This window comes from Dendrobates tinctorius, unplaced genomic scaffold (assembly GCF_039654945.1).
Source record: "Dendrobates tinctorius isolate UK_male_01 unplaced genomic scaffold, ASM3965494v1 ptg000134l, whole genome shotgun sequence".
NCBI lineage: Eukaryota > Metazoa > Chordata > Amphibia > Anura > Dendrobatidae > Dendrobates > Dendrobates tinctorius.
Genome location: NW_027361802.1, coordinates 8833486 through 8850323, shown reverse-complemented (window position 1 = coordinate 8850323; position 16838 = coordinate 8833486). Strand labels below are relative to the sequence as shown.

The window sequence follows — 16838 nt, the reverse complement described above, 5'->3', positions numbered from 1 at the left end:
TGCAATTCCGGCTCGGAAAATACGCAGCATTAGCACAGCATGTGCTGAATGCCATAGGATCCTTTTTTTTTTTGTTTTCGCGGCAAAATCGCGCGTTTAAAAACGCTGCAAAAACGGAAAAAAAGCGCTCCGTGTGAACCCAGCCTTACAATTCTGACCACTGTCATTTTATGATGTTATAGCTCTAGAACGCTTTAACGTATCACACGGATTCTGAGATTGTTTTTTGTGACATATTGTACTTCACGTTAGTGGTAAAATTTATTTCTTCAATATAACTTGCGTTTATTTATGAAAAAATGGAAATTTGGCAAATTTTGAAACTTTTAATTTTTGTACCCTTAAATTAGAGTGGTGTCACAAAATAGTTAATAAAATAACATTTCCCACATGTCTACTTTACATCAGCACAATTTTGGAAACATAATTTTTTTTTTTTTTTGCTAGGACGTTAAAGGGTTAAAAGTAGACCAAATTTTGTTGGAAAAATGAGAAATCATTGAAGTGAGTTTGAGGGGTCAATATAACAGAAAATACCCAAAAGTTACAACATTCTAAAAACTGCACCCCTCAAGATGTACAAAACCTTCAAAAAGTTTTTTCCTTCCACACTCCTCCTGAAGCACCTGAAGGGTTAACCTTCAGGTGCTTCAGGAGGAGTGTGGAAGGAAAAAATGAACATTTTACTTTCTTCACAAAAAATTTACTTTGGAACCAATTTTTTTATTTTCACAAGGGTACCAGGAGAAAATGGACCACAAAATTTCTTGTGCAATTTCTCCTGAGTACGCCAATACTTCGTAGGTGGGGAAAAGCTACTGTTTGGGCGAATGGCAAGGCTCCAAAGGGAGGGAACACCGTTTGACTTTTTGAACGCAAAATTGGCTGGAATCAATGGTGGTGCCATGTTGCGCTTGGAGACCCCCTGATGTACCTAAACAGTGGAACCCCCAATTCTAACGCCAAACCTAGCCCCAACACACCCTAACCCTAATCCCAACCATAACCTTAACCCCAACACACCCCTAACCCTAATCCCAACCCTTACCATAACACACCCCTAACCCTAATCCCAACACTAACCGTAATCCCAATCATAACCACAACCCTAACCCTAACTTTAGCCCAACCATAACTCTAATTTTAGCCCAACTCTAACCCTAATGGAAAAATAGTAATAAATACATTTTTTTATTAACTTAGGGGGTGAAAAAGGGGGGTTTGATTTCCTTTTTTTTTTTCTTTTGATCACTGTGATGAGGTCTATCACAGTGATAATAATAATAAATTTTATTTCTATAGCGCCGACATATTCCGCAGCACTTTACATTTCAGAGGGGATTTATACAGACAATAGACATTACAGCATAACAATAATCACATACAGTAGATTATAACAAAATACCAAGAGGAATGAGGGCCCTGCTCGCAAGCTTACAGTCTATGGGGGAAAAAGGGAGACACGTAAGGTGGGTGGTAACAGTTGCCCTGATTGTTTGGACCAGCCATAATATTAAGTGTGTAACAGTACAGACACAGAGGGCTGATGGATGCATAAAGCATGTGGGAACATGATGCGGGGAACCTGGTTATGGTAAAACTTTTGGCTGTGCCACACAGGGATAGATTAGGTCAATGTGTTGAGGCGATAGGCCAGTCTGAATAAATGCGTTTTCAGGGCACGCTTAAAATTGAGGGGATTGGGGACTAATCGTATTGACCTGGGAAGTGCATTCCAAAGAATTGGCGCAGCATGTGTAAAGTCTTGGAGACGGGAGTGGGAGGTTCTGACTATTGAGGATGCTAACCTCAGGTCATCAGCAGAACGGAGGGTGCGGGTAGGGTGGTATACTGAAACAAGGGAGGAGATGTAAGGTGGTGCTGAGCTATGGAGGGCTTTGTGGGTGAGGGCAATAAGTTTGTACTGGATTCTGGAGTGGATGGGTAGCCAGTGTAATGACTGGCACAAGGTAGAGGCATCGGTGTAACGATTGGTGAGGAATATGATCCTGGCTGCAGCATTCAAGACAGATTGGAGAGGGGAGAGTTTGGTAAGAGGGAGACCGATTAGAAGAGAATTACAATAGTCGAGACGAGAGTGAATAAGAGAAACAGTAAGAGTTTTTGCAGAGTCAAAAGTAAGAAAAGGTCGGATTCTAGAAATGTTTTTGAGGTGCAGATGACAAGAGCGAGCCAGTGATCGAATGTGGGGGGCAAAGGAAAGCTCGGAATCAAGTATGACCCCAAGACAGCGGGCCTGTTGCTGGGGAGTAATAGTGGAACCACACACAGAAATGGCAATGTCGGGTATAGGTACATTAGAAGAGGGAGGAAACACCAGGAGTTCAGTCTTTGACAGGTTCAGTTTCAGATATAGTGAGGACATGATATTAGACACAGCGTTTAGACAATCGCCGGTGTTTTCTAGAAAGGCTGGCGTGATGTCAGGAGAAGAAGCGTATAATTGGGTGTCATCAGCATAGAGATGGTACTGGAAACCAAATCTACTGATTGCTTGACCAATAGGGGCAGTGTACAAGGAGAAGAGGAGGGGGCCTAGAACCGATCCTTGAGGAACCCCAACAGTAAGGGGAAGGTGAGAGGAGGAGGAACCGGCAAAAGATACAGTAAAGGAGCGGTCGGAGAGATAGGAGGAGAACCATGAGAGAACGGTGTCCTTGAGGCCAATGGAACGGAGCATAGTGAGGAGGAGTTGATGATCCACAGTGTCGAATGCTGCAGAGAGATCCAAGAGAATTAGCATGGAATAATGACCATTTGATTTAACTGTTAGTAGATCATTAGAGACTTTAGTGAGGGCAGTTTCAGTAGAGTGTAAAGAGCGGAAACCAGATTGGAGAGGGTCGAGAAGAGAGTTATCAGAGAGATAACGGATCAGACGGGAGTGGACCAGGCGTTCCAGGAGTTTAGAGATGAAGGGAAGATTAGAGACAGGTCTATAGTCAGCGGCACAGTTTTGTTCGAGGGATGGTTTTTTAAGTAGTGGATGTATGATAGCATGCTTAAATGAGGAGGGAAAAATACCAGAAGAGACAGAGAGGTTAAATATTTTAGTTAGGTGAGGGGTGACAGCAGGGAAAAGGGACTGGAGCAGATGTGACGGAAATGGGTCACTGGTGCAAGTGGTTGGGCAAGAAGATGCAAGGAGCCTGCTTACTTCTTCTTCTGTGACTGGTTCAAAATCAGAGAGTGAGCTAGATGCAGTGGGGGAGGGAGGAAAGTGCATGGTATGAGGTGATTGAGAGATAATTTCCTGTCGGATCTGGTCAATTTTTTCTTTGAAGTAATTGGCCAGATCGTCAGCTCGGAGCTCCGTGGTTGGGGCCTGTACTCTTGGGTTGAGTAGAGAATGAAAAGTGTCAAAGAGACGTTTCGGGTTATTGGACAGTGACGTGATGAGGGTGTTGAAATAAGCTTGTTTGGAGAGGTGAAGGGCAGTGTTGTATGTTCTAAGCATAAACTTAAAATGGATGAAATCTTCGTTTAGATTGGATTTTCTCCACAGACGTTCGGCGCACCTGGAGCACCGCTGCAGGAAACGTGTTTGCACCGTGTGCCAGGGCTGTCGCCGTCTGCGTTGTGGTGTTCTATTTATAGGGGGTGCAAATTCATCCAGGGCACTTTGAAGTGTTTCATTGTAATGCTTCAATGCAGAATCAGGACATGAGAGGGAGGAGATAGGGGCCAATGAAGACTGCAAGTTCTTCATAAGTTTCTGGGTGTTAATGGCCTGTATGTTTCTATAAGTCTGGACAGTGGGGATGACCTGAGCAGCCTGGCAGTTCTTGATAGAGAATGAAAGAAGGTTGTGGTCAGAGAGCGGGAGAGGGGAGTTTGCAAAATCATCCACTGCACAAAGCCGAGAGAAGACCAAATCAAGGGAATTTCCGTCTTCATGCATTGGAGAATTAGTAAGCTGCGAAAGGCCAAACGAGGAGGTTAGAGATAAAAGGTGAGTAGCAGATGGTGATCAAAATGAACCAATAGGAAAAATGTCCTATTGTTGCCGGGTGCTGGAAGACGACGCCGTGGGCAGGGAGACTTCACGGGGGAATGCAGGACACCGGAGGTACCAGGGGAGGGTCGGGGGTACCCATTTCTCTCTCCTCTGAGAAATTAAATGGGAAATCTGACTTTTTTTTTTGCGGTCTCCGTTAATAACAATCACAACACTGTTGTCTGTAAAAACCAACCTGAATCATGTTCTCTGGGATCTCAGCTAACCCCGGTAGCCAAGACCCTGGAGAAATTCCGATGCTAGGGGGCACTATACACATTTCTCAGCGCCGACAAAAAGCGGCGCTGAGGCATAAGTACACTTAACTGCTGCTGTTAAAAGGCGTATCGGCGGTTGTTAAGGGGTCAATGTATATTACAATGAAGATGAATTTTATATATATCCTGCATGGATCTACCAATGAACTTCCCTTTTTCCTTACCATTTCACTGTGATAACAAGCAGGTGAGGCACCTTCAGGATGAACTCCAGTTGAAAAATTGATCCAGCATCTTACAACGTGGTAAGCTTTCAAACCTCCCCTCATTTATCAGATCTAACTAGAGTTCTTCAACCTCATTTGCATATCAATTAAAATGGTTGATCTCTCAGTAACAGTAAACAGAAGCCGCACAAGTGTATGGAGCGAGGGCACGCTGGCTAGAGGGCACATCCAGTGGGGGTGGGCACCATCTAAAGGGTGCAGCCTCGAACAATGCTGTTCCCACTAGATGGCGTCTGCACAGGAGTATGTACACTGGATACATAACTGTCATTTCCAGCTCAGAGACCGGTGAATCCTTGTAGCGCACAGTGCGTGTGCGCTGGGAGGATTCGAAAGTGACTGCACACTTTTCATTTTGGACCAGAACACACCTTTAAGGCCATGTTCACACATTCATTATTTTGGTCAGTATTTTACCTCAGTATCTGTAAGCCAATACCAGGAGTGGGTGATAAATCCAGAAGTGGTGACGTGTTTCTATTATACTTTTCCTATGATTGTTCCACTCCTGGTTTTGGCTTACACATACTAATGTAAAATACTGACCAAAATATTGAACGTGTGAACGCACACTTAAGGGGGACATGTCTGACTCACCCTGATGTAGGAACACACATTACTTTGGGAAAACTGTGGATTGCCAAAAAGTGGATTGCAAATTGCAATATTGATGAAAAATGGACACATTTTTCTAGAAAAATGGTCTGAGTTTCATCAGTGGTTTTGATCACATTATCAAGTGTTTTTGTCCGTTTCATCAGTTTTTCTCAGATAAAAAAACAGATTTATCCAGCTTCTAATTTCAAACAGTCCTTGAAAAATGAATAGAATATGTCTGAATCCAAAGACTTGCTGTCACGATCCATTTTTGCATCTGTGGCAGATCTGGCTTCTCAGATTAAAACTTTTTCCTTTTCTGGCCATCGGGGGTTAATGTCAGTTTCTCCCCCCAAACTTCCCCCCCCCCCTGACCTTGGACTCTAGGGGCCCACCCTACAATTATATGCAAATATCTGTCAGTCGTTATCCCCATTATAGTGGAGCATCGGCTGTAAAACACAGGTGGCTCCTGCACATCTACTGTGCGCCCCCATAACTGGGATGTATAATTACAGTAGCTTACATTAATGGGGTTCTTTGGTTAAAACAAGTTATTATTATGGGCAACCACATATTCCTCCATACAGTATTATGAGCACCCACATAGTCCGCCATACAGTATTATGGGCAACCACATAGTCCGCCATTCAGTATTATGGGCAACCACATAGTCCGCCATACAGTATCATGGGCAACCACATAGTTCGCCATACAGTATTATGGGAAACCACATAGTCCGCCATACAAGATTATGGGCAACCACATAGTCCGCCATACAGTATTATGGGCAACCACATAGTCCGCCATTCAGTATTATGGGCAACCACATAGTCCGCCATACAGTATCATGGGCAACCACATAGTTCGCCATACAGTATTATGGGAAACCACATAGTCCGCCATACAAGATTATGGGAAACCACATAGTCCGCCATACAAGATTATGAGCACCCACATAGTCCGCCATACAGTATTATGGGCACCTCATGGTCCGCCATACAGTATTATGGGCACCACATAGTCCGCCATACAGTATTATTGGCAACCACATAGTCCACCATACAGTATTATGGGCACCTCATAGTCCGCCATACAGTATTATGGGCAACCACATAGTCCGCCATACAGTATTATGGGCCCCATAAAATGCTCCTCCATACAGTATTATGGGGCACCTGCTCCTTCATACCTTACAATGGGCCCCCTGCTCCACCATGCAGCACATTATGGCCCCCCTGCTCCTCCATGCAGCATACTATGGCCTCCTCTGCTCCTCCATGCAGCACATTATGAGCCCCCTGCCCCCCATGCAGAATACAATGGTCTCCCCTGCTCCTCCATGCAGCACATTATGGCCTCCCCTGCTCCTGCATGCAGCATACTATGGCCTCCCCTGCTCCTGCATGCAGCACACTATGGCCTCCCCTGCTCCTCCATGTAGCACATTATGGGCCCCCCTGCTTCTCCATGCAGCACATTATGGGCCCCCCTGCTCCTCCAGCAGCACATTATGGGCCCCTGCAGCATACTATGCCCCTCCCTGCAGCATACTATGGCCCCCCCTGCTCCTCCATGCATGCAGCACATTATGGGCCCCTGCTCCTCTATGCAGCACATTATGGCCTCCCCTGCTCCTCCATGCAGCACATTATGGCCTCCCCTGCTCCTCCATGCAGCACATTATGGCCTCCCCTGCTCCTCCATGCAGCACATTATGGCCTCCCCTGCTCCTCATTGCAGCACATTATGGCCTCCCCTGCTCCTCATTGCAGCACATTATGGCCTCCCCTGCTCCTCATTGCAGCACATTATGGCATCCCATGCTCCTGCATGCAGCATACTATGGCCTCCCCAGCTCCTCCATGCAGCACATTATGGGCCCCCCTGCTCCCCCAGCAGCACAATATGGGCCCCTGCCCCCTGCAGCATACTATGCCCCTCCCTGCAGCATACTATGGCACCCCCTGCTCCTCCATGCATGCAGCACATTATGGGCCCCCGCTCCTCCATGCAGCACATTATGGGCCCCTGCCCCCCCTGCAGCATACTATGGCCCCCCTGCTCCTCCATGCAGCACATTATGGGCCCCTGCCCCCCGCAGCATACTATACCCCCCTGCAGCATACTATGGCCCCCCTGTTCCTCCATGCATGCAGCACATTATGGGCCCCCACTCCTCCATGCAGCATACTATGGCCCATCCTGCACCTCCATGCAGCATACTATGGCCCCCCTGCTCTTCCATGCATGCAGCACATTATGGGCCCCCTGCATACATGAAGAAAAAAAAAAATCAAGTACTCAGCTCTTCCGTTCCCACCGCAGGTCCTGTACACTCAGTGTCTCTCGAGACTCTGCAACGCTCAGGACAGAGAGGCTGAGCGTGCAGTGATGATGTCATAGCTCCCTCTGTCCTGAGATGTTGCAGAGTCACAGGACACTGCAGCTGCCGGAACGAGGAGAGATGAGTATTAAAGGGGGCCCCGATGCCAGCCCACTCCCGTTCGCCCAGGGCCCCCAGCGCCTACCTGATCGTCGGGTGTTAGTGCCGCCGGCCCTGGTCCTAGTGGCGGGTCGGGACAGCGTGCATGCGCCCACACGCCTCTGCCTCCTTCAGTTTTAAAGTGCCCGCGTCCTTAATTTTTTTTTTCCTTCTTCCTCCTCTCTGGGGCCCAGGGGCATACCGGGCATTTCACCGGTATCCCGGTGGGCCAGTCCAACCCTGCCTGCAGTGAGGTCATGACCAAGTGATCTATACCTCACCTGTGGGTGTGGTTACTAACCATATAATGTGACCATATTGAGTCACATGGGAGAGTGTGTATGGACCTGATTGGAAGGCCTATGTGTTGGAAGGTGGGCTACCTTCCTGAAGAGCACATGGTAAGGCTTTGGACCTTGTGGACTGTGGGTTGGACGGTTCCAAGTGGGGACGGACGTCCTGAACAGCACACGGAGAGGCCGTGTTTGCAGAGTCAGTGACGGCTCTGCGTGGTTAAGCTGTCGCCCAGCTGAGGATCTGAAACTGTTAGCAATGCGTTGTCCGGAACAGTGATCCGAGTTCAGCAGCTTCCCTGATAAATGTGAGTGATACTGACTGGAGTCAGAAAGAGACTGTGTTCAGGCTATAGAGCCTTCATGCTGGACATGGCATAGCCTGTGTGCCCACAGGCTTGAGAGAGCGAAGCTCTGCTATGGACATTAGGCCATGTGCACACATTGCGGATTTTGCTGCGGATTCGCAGAGTTTCAGGCTCTGCGGGTCCGCAGCAGATTTAGGTGTGTTGTACAGTACCATTGTTTGCAATAGTAAACTGAAAAACGCTGTGCACATGCTGCGGATTTGCTGAGGGTTCAAATCCGCAGCATGTCAATTCTTTGTGCGGAATCCGCAGCGGTTTCACACCTTCTCCATTGTAGAGGTGTGAAACCGCAGGGCTAAACCTCAGGCTAATCCGCAGGTAAACCGCAGGTCTTTTGACCTGAAAATTTACCTGCGGATTTTTCCAAATCCGCACGGGAAAATCTGCAGCACCTAAAACTACGTGTGCACATAGCCTTAAGGATTCATCTGTCTGATGTAAGACTGTTTGCCTTGTGGTCCCGTGACATTGATTTATGAAGAAATAAACCACAAAGACTGTTATTTAAGTGAAAGTGTTCCTGTGTGCCTTAGGCTATATGCACGCGGAGCTTTTTGCCTCTGCGGATTTTGTAGTGAAAACCGCAGATAAATCCGGTTTTACACCTCATAATGGATGAGGTGTGAAACTGCAGCGTTTCTGGACAAAAGAATTGACATGCTGCGGATTGTAAACCGCGGAAAAATCCGCAGCATGTGCACAGCGTTTTCCAGTTTACCATTGAAAACAATAGAACTGTACAACGCACCTAAATCTGCTGCGGACCCGCAGCTGCAGAAACGCTGCGGATCCGCAGCAGAATCCGCACCGTGTGCACATACCCTAAAATCTCGTAGCCAAGTGAGGGTCCCCCAATATACGCAGTGAGCGCTGCTTTACAATATATATAATTACCAAGCCCTAGGTTTAGCAATGAACAGGTGTCAGCCGGATACCCTCATTAATAAAACGGTACATAAAGAGTTGAATAAAGACACACACACACACACACACACAAAATCTGCATGAAACGTAATATCTGTTTATTTTTCAAAATATTTTTTTTTTTAAATTGCGTGGTCTCCCATTGAATTTTCATGACCATCAGAGGAAAAGCCGTGGCTGAGGGCTGATGTTAATATTTTGCGAAGGAGCCATTAGCCTTAAAGGTTCCCAGGCTATTAATAGCAGCTCACAGATGTTTGCTTAGCCTTTACTGGCTAGTTTACAATGGTACCCCAGAAAAAAATTGACATGGGGTCCCCCTATAAAACTAAACCAGCAAAGTCTAGGCAGACAGCTGAGGGCCGATATTAATAGCCTGGGAAGGGGACATGGATATTGGCACCTCCCAGGCTATAAACATCAGCTCTCAGCCGTCCCAGAAATGGCGCATCTTATAGATGTGCCAATTCTGGCACTTAACCTCGCTTTTCCCACATGCCCTGTAGTGGTGGAAAGTGGGGTTCATATTTGTAGGGTTGATGTCACCTTTATATTGTCAGGTGACATCAAGCCCACGGCTTAGTAAAGGAGAGACGTCTATAAGACCCCTATCCGTTACTAATCCTATAGTTATATGGTAAAGACCCAGCGAGAAAGTCCTTTATTTGAAATAATCACATAGACTCCTTTTATTGAATCTTAATTTACCATACTTTCTTAACACCTAATCCCTGACGCCCTCATCTCCTGCAACAAAAATAAAATAATAAACCAACATATAATACTCCCTGTCCAACATAGTCCGTTTACTGAGTGTCCCACAACGATCTCACATGTAGGACGGTCACATCTTCTGATGTGACCGCTCTACCTGGCCTCCAGCGATATACTGACAGGAGGTAATCCCTCCCGCAGTGTATCACTGCACGGACGTGAGAGTTCACCGGAGTTCATCAGCTCCAATTCTCTCACTTACGGCACTACCGCTGTGTGAGAACTTTCCCACGCAGCGGTGCCATAAGTGAGAGCACCGGAGCTGATCAGCTGATACACTGCAGGAGCAATTATCTCCTGTCAGTGTATCACCAGAGGCTGAGTACAGCAGACATCTCCTGATGTGACTGTTCTACATGTGAGATCGCCGTGGGACATTCTGGATTTTTATATGAATATGTATGTAATTTTACTTTTTTTTTTTTTTTTTAACTGTGAGCCCAGGCGACAGCAGATGATACAACTCTCCCATCAGCGGAACCTGTTGCAGGCCCGGATTGGCAATATAACCAACCGGGCATTTTCCCGCTGGGCCGCTGTCACGTGGGCCGCGGGAGGCAGCGCCCGATCATCTGGCCGCTTGCCAGCTGCTGCGGCCACTGTTGCTCCTGCCGCCGGCCCTCTGCGGGCATGGCGGTGATAGTTTCAAGTTCCTCCCGCACTGCAGGGAGATAAGCCGCCACGCCGCACCCCATCCTCGCACCCCATCCTCGCCTTAGCATGAGTCCCCCTCCCCCCCGCCACTCACAGCGTCGCACTCGCTTGCCTGCTCGCTCTGTTCGCAGGACCTGTGATGAGGTCACAGGAGGGGAGGAGTCAGGGGGTCACATGATCAGGAGCCTTTGTCCAGACCCCCGATCATGTCACCCCTGACTCCGCCCCTCCTGTGACCTCATCACAGGTCCTGTGCGCTCAGCCTTGCCTCTACCGTCTGCAAGACTCTGCTTTGCTGTTGTCATGGTGCTGGTTGAGGTAAGTATGTGTGGGGTCAGGATTTACAGTGTGGATGTAGCAGAGCCGCGCGTGTACGAGGTGTACGGAGCGGAGCCGCGCGTGTACGAGGTGTACGGAGCGGAGCCGCGCGTGTACGAGGTGTACGGAGCGGAGCCGCGCGTGTACGAGGTGTACGGAGCGGAGCCGCGCGTGTACGAGGTGTACGGAGAGGAGCCGCGCGTGTACGAGGTGTACGGAGAGGAGCCGCGCGTGTACGAGGTGTACGGAGAGGAGCCGCGCGTGTACGAGGTGTACGGAGAGGAGCCGCGCGTGTACGAGGTGTACGGAGAGGAGCCGCGCGTGTACGAGGTGTACGGAGAGGAGCCGCGCGTGTATGGAGTGGAGCCATATGTGTACGGGATGTACGGAACGGAGCCAAGTGTGTACAAAGCATACAAAGCGGGCTTTTCCCACGGACACAGGAGTACACGGCGGAGCCCCGAGGAGCATTTTAAAACACACACATGACGTTCCACCTGAAGTGATGTGCTGGAAGCTGACCGGAAATGAGATAATTTCTTGAGGAGATTGTGACGGAACCAGGAATGCTTCAGATCCATCACTGTGTCCTCCTCCGACAGCGCAAACAGCAGGACTGCCTTGGAATCGGGGATGCCGGCCATGTGAGTGGATCATGATAGGTCCTGCACCGGGAGGCTCAGGTGGGCACTACAATGGGAGCCGGGCTGCTATAGTATCTTTGTAGAATCTTTCTTTATTTCTTTCTCTCTTTCTCTGTTCTTTCATTCTCTGTTCTGTCTTTCCCTCATTTTCTTTCTCTCTCTGTTCTTTCTTTCTCTCTCTAATCTTTCTTTTTTCTCTCTCTGTTCTTTCTTCCCCTCTTTCTTTCTTTTTCTTTCCTCTCTGTTCTTTCTTTCCTTTCTCTCTCTGTTCTTTCTCTGTTCTTTCTTTCCCCCTCTTTCTTTCCTTTCTCTCTCTGTTCTTTCTCTGTTCTTTCTTTCCCCTCTTTCTTTCTCTCTGTTCTTTCTCTGTCTCCCACTGTTCTTTCTTTGTCTCTCACTGTTCTTTCTTTCTTTCTTTCCCCTTTCTTTCTCTCTCTCTCTGTTTTCTCTCTTCCTTAGTGCCAGTCAGTGTGCCCATAATGCCAGCCACTGTGCCCTCAGTACCAGTCAGTGTGATCAGCAGTACTAAATGGGTGCGATTAGGTGTGGACATGGGTGTGACTAGTCGTGAAATGGGTGTGGCTGGGCGTGGCCAAAATTTGCAGCGACGTGCTGCGCGCGCCGCAGTCTTTGTCCATCTTTCCCTTCTTCAAAAGTTGGGAGGTATGATAGGGGCGGCTATGACCAAGGGGTCTGGTTGCCCAATTGAGAGCAGTTCTGCCAGGAATTCTGTAATCATCCATACAAAAGGGGACAGAGATTTGGGAGGAATACTGTACCTAAAAGCAATAAATAGGACTGAGCTGAAATACTGGGCACAGCTGTGACTACATGTTATATAGTCGTGTTAATCTCCTCTCACTTCTTGTAAACTACAAGTGTACAAAGATATTATATAGTCACCATGTGACTAGTGGGCCTGTGTAACTTCAGATGCCAGGGCTGAATTTTAGTCCCAGTCCGGCCCTGACCTGTTGTCACTATTATCAGTGACGGCAGACATAGCCCGATGGGAGCAGTAGTCTCATCGGCCCACGCCTGCTTTTTACCGCAGGTCACTGCTGCAGGTCACAGTCAGCTGCGGAATCACGCTGACATCTGTGTAGTTGTGACTAACAGTACCGGCGACGGCGTAGCCGCACACAGCTGCAGACACTCGCACACTCTTCTTCCTTCTGACATCATTTCCTTTTCTGCAGCGTTTTTGGCAGCACATCCGCCGCAAACCTTTTACACCTGCGGCTTTGACTGACTCAATGGAAGTCATTGGGTGCAGAAACGCTGCAGATCCACAAAAGAATTGACATGCTGCGGAGAATAAACCGCTGCAAATAAAAGACAGAAATTTCTGCAGCATGTGCACAGCAATACAGTAATGCCATTGATTAAGTAATGCGTCTCAGGAGCATTTCCGCGTGGAAAAAACGCTGCGGAAACGCAACAAATCCGCAACCTGTGCACACAGCCTAACTCTACCACAACATGTAAAAAACTATACACTATCGCAACACATATGTATAACATTATCATGACACAATATAAGTATACACTATCACAATACATAACGGTATGTATGACTTTATCACGACACATAAATGAGTATACTATCACAACACATAGGTATAACATTATCACAACATACAATTAAGTATACACTATCGCAACACATATGTATAACACTATCATGACACAATATAAGTATACACTATCACAATACATAACGGTATGTATGACTTTATCACGACACATAAATGAGTATACTATCACAACACATAGGTATAACATTATCACAACATACAATTAAGTATACACTATCGCAACACATATGTATAACACTATCATGACACAATATAAGTATGCACTATCACAATATATATGTATAACATTATCACAATATACAATTAAGTATACACTATCGCAACACATATGTATAACCATTACACTACATAAATAAGTATACACTATCACAATACATGGGTATAACATTATCATGACACATAATATAAGTATACACTATCACAATACATAACGGTATGTATGACTATCACGACACATAAATAAGTATATACTATCACAACACATAGGTATAACATTATCACAACATACAATTAAGTATACACTATTGCAACACGTTAAAAACAATTTTATTACATAAATAAGTATACAATATCGCAACACATATGTATATCACTATTACACTACATAAATAAGGACTATAAATAAATAACACTATCACAACATAAATAATTCTACACTATGGCGACACATAAGTAACACGATTAGGATGCTACACAACACACTACATATATAAGAACATTATTATCACAATCCATAACTAAGTAAAGCACTATCACAATAGTAACCCCTCTCCCGACACATAAGTGGAAGCATTGTCACGACAGCACAAGTGTCACTAGCACATCCCAGAGACGGTGCAGCAGGTGTTTGCCTCGTACTCACCGAGGATCCGGCCCAGAAGGGACACGAGCTCCTGATCTGGGGGCTCTTGCTGAGGGACAGCGCCCCAAAACTGAGCGCGACGGTGCAGCAGCCCAGGATGAGCTGTAACAAGCCCAGGGAAAGCAGCGGTCTCCCGGGGAGGATCAGCCCCGAGGCAGCCCGGCGCCTGCTGGAGAGCGCGGCCGGTGGAGGAGGGGGACACAGGCTCGGAGCAGCCGAACATCTAGGGGGGGCCCCGCGCCCTCTGCGCGCCCGGTGCTGGGAAGGGTCCTGAGAGGAAACCGGTGCCGCATTGCCCGTGGAAGAAGAGAGCCCGGCCATGGGACAGCAGGAGCCAGGAAGTAGCACAGGCAGAGCCATGGCCGGGGAGGGGATGGGAGCCGCGCTGAGGGGAGGGCGAAACCTGAGCGCAGCGGATACTCAGCCGAATGACCGGGGTGGCGGAGCCCTAATACCATGGCATCACCTCAGCAGCACAGCATGGGGCGACCCGCCTGCCCTCTCTGCCAGTCCCTTCCCTCGCCCACTGCTCTGTTTCTGAACGACCATCAGACATGGAAGTTTTAAAATAACTCCAGTGCTAAGTAGGAGGGAGCTGAGCCCCAGTGTCACATATCCTGGCCCTGGCTCAAGGAGGGTGTGGGGGGAAAGCAAGCTGTTCCCTTGTGAGACCCTACACAAGGTGTCAGGACCTCATATCCTAATCCGAGAGTCCGGCAAGCTGACATACCATCAGATGAAGACTGCCCCCATATTAATGACCTTCACCATTTCTATCTGTGTAGCCCTTTCCTTAGGCTAGATTCACACTAGCGTTTCACTGACCTGCGTCAGTCGGCGCACGGCCGCCGCTAAGCTCCACCCCCAGCTGCGCCTCCTGCCGGCCGCTCCGCCTGTGGGCGCATCACGCTGCATGTGACCTGCATACCTTATCTTTAGCATTGGGTACGCAGGTCGTGTCCAGGTTTGCCGGCGCATGCGTCCTTTTGACAGTGCGCCGACCTTGCACTGTGTTGCATTTTGGTGCGCTCGGCGCATCGTCGAAAGGACGCATGCGTCGGCAAACGCATACCTGCGCACGGCCTGCGTACCTAATGCTAAAGATAAGGTATGCAGGTCGCATGCAGCGTCATGCGCCTATAGGCGGAGGTGCCGAGAGGAGGCGCAGCCGGGGGCGGAGCTTAGCGTGTGCAGACCGACGCAGGTCAGTGAAACGCTAGTGTGAAGCTAGCCTTAAAGGGAATCTGTCACCTCATTTTTCGCCTATCAGCTGCCGGCACAGCCATCAGGGGCTTATCTACAGCATTCTGTAATGCTGTAGATAAGCCCCCGATGTAACCTGAAAGAGAAGAAAAACAAGTTAGATTATACTCACCCTGGTGTCCGGTCCGGTCCAATGGGTGTCGTCGTCCGGGTCCTCCAATCTTCATACGATGCTGTCCTCCTTACTTCTGCTGCCGCTCTTGCACAGGCGTACTTTATCTGCCCTGTTGTGGGCAGAGTAGAGTACTGGACTGATGAAATGTACAGCCTCGGGCCCATCCATCTGGCCAATCAAGAGTCACTCTCATTTCATCAGTCCATAAAACCTTAGAAAAATCAGTCTTAGGCTGTGTGCACACGATGCATTTTTTTAAGCGTTTCCGCAGCGTTTGAGCCGGATCAGACGCTGCAGAAATGCTTAAAAGATGCATCAAATTAATTAGCATGCGTTTTTGGCTTTCTGTGCCAATGCATGCGTTTTTAACCGCTCAGGAATCGCTTAGCGGCTAAAAACGCAGCATGCTCATTAATTCCCGCATTGCTGAGCGTTTTTAGCCATCCCCAATGATCCCAGAAATCGCGTGTCAAAAAACGCGTCAAAAATCGCGCCAAAAACGCGCGGAAAAAGACGCACGATTTCTGGAAAGGGGATCCTTTTCCTGAGCGTTTAAAAACGCTAGCGTGGGCACATAGCCTTAAGATATTTCTTGGCCCAGTCTTGACATTTTATCTTGTGTTTCTTGTTGAAAGGGTGGTCATTTTCCAGCCTTCCTTACCTTGGCCATGTCCCTGAGTGTGGCACACCTTGTGCTTTTTGATACTCCAGTAACGTTGCAGCTCTGAAATATGGCAAAACTGGTGGCAAGTGGCATCTTGGCAGCTTCACGCTTGATTTTCCTCAACTCATGGGCAGTTATTTTGCGCCTTTTTTTTATCAACACGTTTCTTGCGACCCTGTTGGATATTTGCCATGAAACGCTTGATTGTTCAGTGATCACGCTTCAAAAGTTTGACACTTTCAAGACTGCTGCATCCCTCTGCAAGACATCGCACAATTTTTTACTTTTCAGAGTCCGTCAAATCTCTCTTCTGACCCATTTTGCCAAAGGAAAGGAAGTTGCCTAATAATTAAGCACACCTTATATAGGGTGTTGATGTCATTAGACCACACCCCTCCTCATTACAGAGATGCAAATCACCTGATTTACATAATTGGCAGTTGGCTTTCAAAACTATACAGCTTGGAGTAGGACAACATGTATAAAAAGGATGATGTGATCAAAATACTCATTTGCCTAATAATTCTGCACACAGTGTAGTGTTCCATGTCAAGGGAATAGATTAGGTTACCCCTTTCCACATTCCTTTTGATCTGTACATACAATGTGTCACTGATTATGGTCATCAGAACCATGTATATGTATGGGGAACTGGAAGGAGATAATGGTTGGCAAAATAGATATCATGGGGTAAAATCTTTTAGAACTTTTGTTGTTTTTTTTAATGGCCTTCAGCTCAATCTCGAGCCATGGCAA

The 16838-nt window shown here is 47.6% G+C and overlaps 1 protein-coding gene across 2 annotated transcripts in view; it reads right to left on the bottom strand.

Annotated features, from left to right (window-relative positions):
* ENTREP1 (endosomal transmembrane epsin interactor 1) overlaps positions 1-14970 on the bottom strand; it is a 208633-nt gene extending 193663 nt beyond the window's left edge. The window contains exon 1 of one of the 2 annotated variants that reach the window (XM_073543712.1): positions 14866-14970. In XM_073543712.1, the coding sequence (XP_073399813.1) occupies positions 14866-14955 (90 nt within the window). In that variant the 5' untranslated portion in view covers positions 14956-14970. Of the gene's footprint in view, positions 1-14040; positions 14725-14865 lie in introns of those variants that run through there. The other variant, XM_073543709.1, reaches the window with a different exon arrangement.
* Positions 14971-16838: the final 1868 nt, after the last annotated feature.